Source organism: Dipteris shenzhenensis, chromosome 3 (assembly GCF_047967505.1).
Source record: "Dipteris shenzhenensis isolate YYH24624 ecotype China chromosome 3, Dip_SZ_1.0, whole genome shotgun sequence".
NCBI lineage: Eukaryota > Viridiplantae > Streptophyta > Polypodiopsida > Gleicheniales > Dipteridaceae > Dipteris > Dipteris shenzhenensis.
Genome location: NC_141598.1, coordinates 10360701 through 10369708, shown reverse-complemented (window position 1 = coordinate 10369708; position 9008 = coordinate 10360701). Strand labels below are relative to the sequence as shown.

Below are 9008 nucleotides of genomic sequence, written 5' to 3'. Positions count from 1 at the left end.
TGGGTTATTCCCTCCATATAGGATAGGCAAATAGTTATCATCACCAAGAGAAGGAACATCATAAATTTGTTGAAGTTGTTGCACATTTGGATTTGAATCTTTGCCAATTCTCTTTGATTCCTTGGTATCTTTCTTTGTCAACTTTATCTTTTGCTTTTGGATGAAGCATCCTCTTTGGAGGGCTTTCCAAAGTTATAGACCTCTCCAAAAGTTTGTTTGCTCGACATAGCTATAAAACAAAAGAAGAAATTTGAAATATTTCAAATATATTAGAAAACAAATTCATAAAGAAAGAAGGAGAGACAAATCAAAGCTAACATTAAATTCACACAAAGTATTTGAGAGAAAACACATTCAAATACATACAAACTATATTACAAATACATAAGAAAACTTTACTATGAAAAGCAACTCATGTTGCTCATTATTAATTTAAATTCCTATTCAAAATAATTTGAAATATCTTTCTACACCTAATGATTTTAGTCAAATTTAGATTCCTATTTAAAAAATTTGAAATATGTTTTTAAACCTAATGGTTTTAGTCAAAATTGAACAACAAATCACAAAATATGTCCAAAACACAAAAATTGTAGTTTAAACAACTAAATTGCAATACAATGAATATGCAAAAAACTACAACTTTCAAGGTTTAACTCTGACTAAACCTAACAAAAATTCTTCTAAAAGCTTGCAAATTCTACCCTTACATAGGTAAAATTTCCCAAATATTCATGTTGGGAACATTTGGAGCTACCGCAGGCAGCTAAGGCATATGCTTTTGCATGCAAGCAAGCTAGCTAAAATGGCTAAGGCTAGAGCTACCTAAGGTGGCTAAGGAGATGCTTTTGCATGCAAGCGAGAAGCAACTAAGAGCAAGTAGCAGGGAGTAATGAAACTCCAAGGGGACCCAAATTTACTGAGAGGGCAGGATCTGAGGATATAATACAAGAAATAAGGGAGAGAGAAAGAGAAGGGGGAGGCAGATACAAAGGATGCAAACTTAGCAGGAGAGGGGTAGCAGCGAAAATGTAATAGGTGATGTACACTGCTATAGTTTCACTTCTAAATCTGAGTAGAGGAGCCAAGCACAGGAGGGAGTATAAGAGAAAAGAAAAAGAGGGGACAAAATAGCAAAATACCAAGTCAAAAGTAGGCTAAATATGGTCTTATGACATGGGCCCACCATGGCAAGACCATGGCATTGATGAAGAGGGTGGAGCAGATTGATGATTATTAGCTATAAATGGGGAGGGGATTGGGGAGGTCAAGCATGTGGTTTATGGGCTTAGAGAGGGGGGGGGTGGGGGTGGCAGATGGGTTGGGTGACCCATTTTGTAAGAGGAGGATCCAATTGGAGCTTTCCTCGTGAATGCCTATGTGCCACATCAACATCGCATTGGCCCACAGAACAGAGCACTCCCATTGGTCCACCACAAGTCCCTTCCGAATCTTTAAAGCTTAAGAAACACTAATTTAGGGCCATTTTAAGACCCCATATCTCTCCTAATAGATGATAGCTCTTGAGGAAACTTTTCTAGAAATGTGCACAAAGATCAATGTAATGAAATGCTATAAGAACCATTGAGGTTCCTACTATTATAAGGTACCACCAAAGCGAGTAAGCAACTGATGATATTGTAATTGAAGGGAAAGCGAATATTGTAGAGGTGCAAAGATATTGCAATTGAAGTGATGATATTGTAACTAAGGGGAAAGTGAAGTTTGTAGAGGTGAAAAGAGAAAATAAATTTCAAAAGAGCACACAAGGTACGTTTTTAAGAAGATCCACTATATTTTTGGTGTCTTGGTTAGATTCATTAAATCAACTATTAAGGTGCTCTATTAAATTTCTAGTATTGTATGATGACCATGTCAACATGAGGTAATATGTACTTGTTGTGAGAGAAATTATGTTTTACACACATATCCGATTTGTATGTGTAGAATAGGAATAGTTTCTATAACATGGAAGACCCTTAGATTGGTTTAACCAAACAAATTATTTCATTTAGTTTAATTCTTTTTCATATAGGTTCCAATATTCGTTTTCACAATATTCTATTTAAATGCACATTGCAAACATTTTTCATCAATGTAAATTCCAATTTTTTATGATTTTTTGTGTGTGTGTTTTAAAGGTTAAAGCTAAAGTGGAAAGTTTATAGCTGTAAACAAAGCATTTTTTCCATATTCTCGTGTGATGCAATAATGTGTTATATGATGTGGGGTTTCCATTTATGGTCTCTATTCCCTTAGCTTAAAACATCATCGGATATTCCTAGACCATTCTAATTCCCTGGTAAATATGTCGAGAACTTGAAACTAGTAAATGGAGGACTACTAGCCAAGGAAAGGATCTAGACATGCTATGCATAGGAGCATTGGTAGAGGATGAAGCTCACATGATACTCCTTTAAGTAGGTATCTTTATGAATACATAACATAATACATTTGTTCATGGATCGAGGGTTTTTAATTTGGGGCACAAAAGTTAGAATAAATGAATTGGAGAAGGTGGGGCATATAGGGAGATAGAACTTATAGTAGTCAATGAAGTCAAACCTCCATGAGTGGTATTTAGGTCACATGCATGACAATTGGGATTGACGGCATTAGTAATCAAGCTATTAGTACAAGGGAGAATATAGAGACACACAATCTTAGTGGTATTATAGTGTTCTCATAGTGGTAGTGACAAAAGTTGATGTTGAGACATGGGATGAGACAAATGTTAGTGTTATGGCATAGAAAGAGGCTAAGAACAATGCAAGTAAAAAATGGATTCAAACTACCATTTAAAACTAATCATGGGATAAAGCAATGATGCATGAACATTGTTAAATAGTTTGTTTTTATATTTAAAATGGTGTATTTTAACACTAAGAAGGTGTACGTATATAGTAGCTCTACAAGCGAACACTCATCTATTGGTTTGTCAAGATCAAACCAATGTTTGAATTATGTGGTTTAATTCTTTTGGTTGTCATTTCTTATTTCAAGCTATTTTTGTTTTGAAAGATAGCTTAGAAAATCATAAGCAATGTATAATATTCATGATTTTTTTACTTTTCTTTAGTCCGAATTTAGTCCGAATGGGCTTTACAAAAGTCCACAAAATATTAAATACTTTGTTCTCAGAGTCTTAAATTCTAATTCTTAATTTTGATTCCTTGTAGGATGAGGTCTCGATGAGGTGCTACTTGTTAATTTGTCCCTCCCCTCTACCAAGAGGTAAAGACTATAACTTTTTGCAACATCTTATCTCTTTCTTGAAACCAACAAGGCCATGATGGATCAATTGCTTTATTGGTTCATAATTTATGCCAGGCTTTAAAGGATTGGCCTTCTATGTAGAATATAAGTGTGTGTTTCCATTGGCAAAGATTGGGGCGAATTTGGCATCTTTTGGAAAACCTACCCATCGAGGGCGGTAATCTTTAGCCAAACAAAGATGAAGGCCAACTTGAAGGGATAAGCTAAAACCTTGGAGACCTAAGATTTTTGGGTGGAATGTTAGAATTGTTGTGCTTTGACATGACTCTTGGCTTTTACCCGATTGGTATCTCCAGTCTTTGAGGGTTTTCTCCTATAATTGGAATAGCTTGAAAAGGATGTCAAGTTAAAGTTCCATGTCATTCACTAGTGCTCTGTCACCAAACCTTTATGGTCGAGGGAAGTTTGGGTGTTTGTAACTTGAAAGTGAAGTTGTGAGCTTTAGATTGATGATTGATTTCTTAAGATCTTTCATTTTAATGCACCATGGGTGACATGTTTCAAGGGGTTTAGAAACAATGCTAAAGGGATATCAAGAATTAAATGCTAGAAGGTTTTAATTAGAGACACAAGCTTCTCTCTTCATTTTTCATCGAGATAAAAGGTTATAATCTAGCAAGAGTTTGCATCAAGTCTTGAAGTGGGGAGGAGACCTAAGAGGGGATGATGATCATGAAGACTTGATCCAATGGTTGAGTGTCAAGGATATGTCAAGGGAAGGATACTCGTTTGGGTGGTCCTCAAGGGGATGAGATCTCTACATACGAGGGTTGTTGAGCTTGTGGAAGCCTCTTTGGATATATTCTAAAGCCAAGTTGGTCACATTTGAGGTGCTCCAAGACTAGGTAACATTCTTTCTTTAGGTAGATTGTGTCCAAGTTCTTACAAGTTCCTATTTACAAAAATTTGTAAGGGAAGATTGGAGAAGTGGTTGTTGGTCCTATTGATCCAAAACATAAAGCTCTTTTATAGAGGTCGATGCACATTTGAAACTTAGTTTATATACTTGGTTGTCACCATGAATGTGTTGCCAAAAGAATGGAGACCATGCAAAACTCAAGAGCTTTTTAATAAGGCGCCCAATTGATAGAAAGCTGGTATTAATTAATTATTTCACTTTTATGTTGTTTGTACCTTTCAAATTTCTATGCATTTGATTTAAATCTTTTTTTAATGGAAATAAACACCATGAATATGTTGAGACCTTTATGTTGTGAGTGATTTAAAGTTTTTTTAAAAATAATTTATACTAGTTGCGATGAAAGATCTTTTGCATGTTATGTATTTGAACAAATGCAAATTGTGGTGCAAATGGAATGCATTACCTTCCCGAGCACCACACCATTAGCACGTGAGCGCCACACCATTAGCACGTTAAATAAGCACAAACTTGAAGGCGGGGTGTACAATTAGTTTCTTACATGGTACTACTGAAGATGTGAGAAGAGGGGGGTGTAAAAAGGCCCTAAAATGGGGTGTAAGAAGGCCTCCAAAATACGAGTTGAAGGGGATGTGGACGCTGAAAGCGCCAAAAAGCCACCGCCACCAGAGACAAAGGTAGTGTGGGCACGTAATGGAGGGTGGATCCACTTGGCACCGGGGTGAACCAAAACTCGCGCATCCGGGAAGAGGACCTTAGTTGACGAGGATATGCAAGCTTTCGGGAGGAGGCGGCGGCGGTGACGACGACACGTGCCGCCGGCGGAGTGCCTCCAGCTGGTGCACAACGTGTCTCATGGTGAGAGGCCGAGTCATGTCCATGTGATTACGAGTATTGCAAAGCTCCATGGCGAGCTTCAACATGCCGTGCACCTGAGCTTCACTCACTGCCGCCGCCGCCGCCGCCTTGAGCTTCTCGTCCAACAGGGTGGTGGCGCTGCTGCCCATCATCCGTTCCGCCGCCCACTCCACAATCCCCTTCTCGCCGAACTCCGCCTCCTCCTTCTCTCGCCTTCCCGTCACCACCTCCAGTAGCATCACTCCCAACCTCTCCATTTCTTCCCCCGTCGCCTGCCGCTCCTTACCTGCGCCATTCAAACACACATTTACGCTCCATTCTCACAACAGAAATTCACTTGCTTCCCCTACCCATTCTTCACCCTTATCGATGTATACGTGCGCAACGCATTCGCGCACACTTCCCCACGCCTACAACCGATTATGTAATTTTCCTAACATCAAAGGACTTGCGAAATCTTTGCCGGATTCTCTTAAAGACCATTCTTCGAAACGGCATCGAGCCTCCGAGGTCCTCCTAAAGTCCACGACCAACATTCTCTCGATCCGACCACTTCTCACTGTTGTCGGATTCAAAAATTGGATCAACACACCACCGATCCGACGTTCCGGCTCATACAGTCTCTCATCGGATGCAACGCATTACGTACTCATCCAAAACTATTGAACACGTCTTCCAAAATAGTGACATACAGTTTTTTTGCGTGATCAAATTGACCATGCAAGCTCAAGACTCAGCAGTGCTCGTTCTTACATTAAGGAATCGATGGTGCGAACGAGGTTTTTATACGCAAAGACTTGAATGCAATCGAGAGAAAATAGCGAATTCAGACACGAAAGCTGTATGGAGAGAGCACCATCTCAACACTTACCGTTAGGCAACTTGGATGTGACGATGCGCGCGCTTGGAGTAGTCGGGGGAAGCAGCCGAGCTCCATAGTTCGGACCCAACACGATGCTCTTGCAAGAAATGCTTCCATGCACAACAGCAGGTGAACAAGCGCAGTGCAAATGCGCCAATGCCTTCGCAACCCCTACCGCTACGTCCATCCTCTTGTCCCAGTCCAACGCCCCCGCCTGGAAGCCATGGAGCACGCTGCTCAACGTGCACCCCTCCACGAACTCGAACAGCAGAATGGCACTCGCGACACCATAACAAATCCCGTATACTTTCAAGATGTTTGGATGCCTCACCCTCCCCAGCGCTGCAAACCCAGCTTCCCACTCTGATGATCTTTCGTTGCCATCCACCCGCAGCAGCTCCATCGCAGCAAACACCAACCCTCCCTTTGTCGACCCTTTGTACACGATGGAACAACTACGTTTCTCCACCACGTTCTCTTCCTGCATGGCCTTCAGTACCTCCTCTACCGTAGGCCGAACACTTGACTTGAACAGAACTAGATCCCAGCTGTCTTCGGCACCTCGTCCCGAACCCTTTTGCGATTTCAGTTTCGACAAGCCCTTGCGCCTCGACGCTTCTTGCTGGAGCTTCGAATACAAGTTGCGAACGCCAATCAACGCCAACGCAACTGCCACCAGAAACAACACTTCGGTTATCCGTAAAAGCAGTCTAGACCGCTTTGCGGATCCTTCGTGGACACTGCTGCAAGGCCGCGACGAGCTTCCCGTTATACACAGCCCAGGATTACCTTCAATCGAGGTTGCATTGATTTCTATGAAAGCTCCCGTCGTAGGCACCGGCCCGGAAAGGAGGTTGAAAGACAGATTGACGAATACAAGGGACTCCATATTCCCCAGCTGAGGAGGTATATTGCCCGTCAATTGGTTCTGTGCCAAATCAAGACTGCCAAGTATTGGCAAGCTCGCCAGCTCGATCGGAATGGACCCGCTGAGCTCATTCATGCTCAAATCGATAGTAACAAGCTTAAGACACAGAAATAGCTCCTTTGGAATCGTTCCCGAGAGATAATTGCGTCTCAAACGCAACTGACTCAACAAAGTTAATGATCCCAAAGCCGGTGGAATTTGTCCAGTAAAGGCATTCTCTGAAAGATCCAGATTGACAAGATTCATGGACCTCCCAATGGAAGAAGGTATACTGCCGACGAAGTGGTTCCTTTGCAAGTATAGAACTTGAAGCGAAGGCATGCTCCAATTGAACGAATCTAGAGCTCCAGCGAGCTTGTTTGAAGAGAGGTCAAGATAATACACTAGAGACAGATTAGCAAAAGCTCGGGGCAAATTCCCTGAAAAGAAATTTCCTTCCAACCGAACCCGTCGCAGACTCTGGCAAGTCGCCAAACCTTCCGGAATTTGCCCAGACATAGAGTTGGAGAAAAGGATAAGTTTATACAAGCCACCAGAAGCGCAGATACCTTCGGGTATTGGCCCCGTCAAGCGATTGCTTGACAGGTCTACAGCTGTGAGATTGTTATTTTCACCCAGCTTTGCAGGCACCGTTCCTGATAACTGGTTCATCCAAAGTGCCAGTACTTGCAGATTCGGCATGTCGGCAACCGCATTGGGGATTTCTCCCGTAAAGTTGTTTGAGAAAAGATTCAGAATTTGTAGTCGCTGCAAATTTGCAATTCCAGAAGGAATGGTGCCAGACATCCTATTGTTGCTCAAGTCCAGAGAAATGAGCTGGGTGAGATTAACAATTGCCGGTGGAATAGTTCCAGAAAGTTCGTTGTCGAACAGAAACAGATACTGCAAATTGGTGAGATTGGTGAGGGAGAACGGAACGTCTCCCGATAGGTTGTTGTGCACCAGATCGAGATGTTTGAGGCTCGTGATTTCTCCGAGCTCCTGCGGGATGTTTCCCGTGAGCTGATTGTACCCAAAATAAATCCACTCTAATCTTCTTAAGTGCCTCAAAGAAGATGGAATTTCTCCCGTGAGCTCATTGCCGGCAAGCGTCAAGTAAATCAGAGCAGTAAGGTTGCTGATAGCCGAAGGAATGTGTCCTTCCAGGTAGCTACCGCCCAAGTCGAGGTGCTGCAGCTTCGAGCAAAGAACGATATCTCGTGGGATAGGACCAACGAAGGAGTTCGTCCAGAAGTTAATGCTCTCCAGGTTGGCCAGTTTGGATAAACCAATAGGGATCTCACCAGTGAAGTTGTTATTGCTGAGGTCAATACTCCTCAAACTAATACAGCCCGTGATTTCTACAGGTAGAGATCCCGTGAGCATGTTGTTGGCCAAATTCAGAGTTTGCAGGGAGCGCAAGTCCCCCACAGCCGGAGACAAAGAGCCTGAGAGGTTTCTGTTGGACAGATCGATCCCTATAATCTCCGAGGAGGAAGAGTCGCACGCCACTCCAGGCCAAGTACAAACTTGAGTAGCTGTTTCAGTTTCCCAGTGGCTCAATGAGTGAGTCGGATCGACTATGGAGGCTTTGAGATCTAGAAGAATGGCAGCGAGATCAGAAGAAACAGCAATAACTGGAGCAACCTTAGACAAGACCATGGTGAAGAGCAGGACTGTGATGACCTCTCTGAAACGGGCAGATGGGAGGGCCATAACGGGAAAGAGAATCTTGGCCTCAGTAAGCAAGCAGGGGGGAAGGAAGTTGGCGGAAGGAGTGGGAGATTGGAATAAGAGTGGGTAGTGGCGAGTACTATGCTGAGGGGAAGAGAGACGAGTGTGGAGGTGGATGGGAAAGGGAGTGACTACTGCTGAGTACCTAAGAGTGTGTTGAGCAGCAGAAATATAGGGACGGGAAGTTGGGACTCTTTGGGCTCTAGAGTCAAGGCATGGACGGAGAAAAATAGCTGATAGGAATAAGACATGGGATGTGGCTTTAAGACTGATAGAACTGGGAAAGAACTTGGAAAGGCAAAGAAGGTAGATTGCAAGTTTGCAACTTACATGTCATGATCTCTGTCTTTGTTCTAGAGGCTTTGAGAAGCGTTGACAGAGAGAATATTTGGAAGCCTCATCTGTCATTTGAGACTTTTCGACTTGCAATTTGCAAAGTTCATCTCGCATCGCAGTGATCAATCTCACAACCGTTGAACCATTTATAAATT

General features: G+C 42.4%; 1 protein-coding gene across 1 annotated transcript; it reads right to left on the bottom strand.

The window, feature by feature from the left end:
• Nucleotides 1-4826: 4826 nt before the first annotated feature.
• On the bottom strand, nt 4827-8781 carry LOC147903342 (uncharacterized). Its single transcript, XM_087373092.1, has 2 exons — nt 5886-8781; nt 4827-5300 (listed from the first exon to the last, which is right to left on the bottom strand). Exons 1-2 carry the CDS (start codon nt 8497-8499, stop codon nt 4912-4914), a joined length of 3003 nt encoding a protein of 1000 aa, XP_087229218.1. The 5' UTR covers nt 8500-8781; the 3' UTR covers nt 4827-4911.
• Nucleotides 8782-9008: the final 227 nt, after the last annotated feature.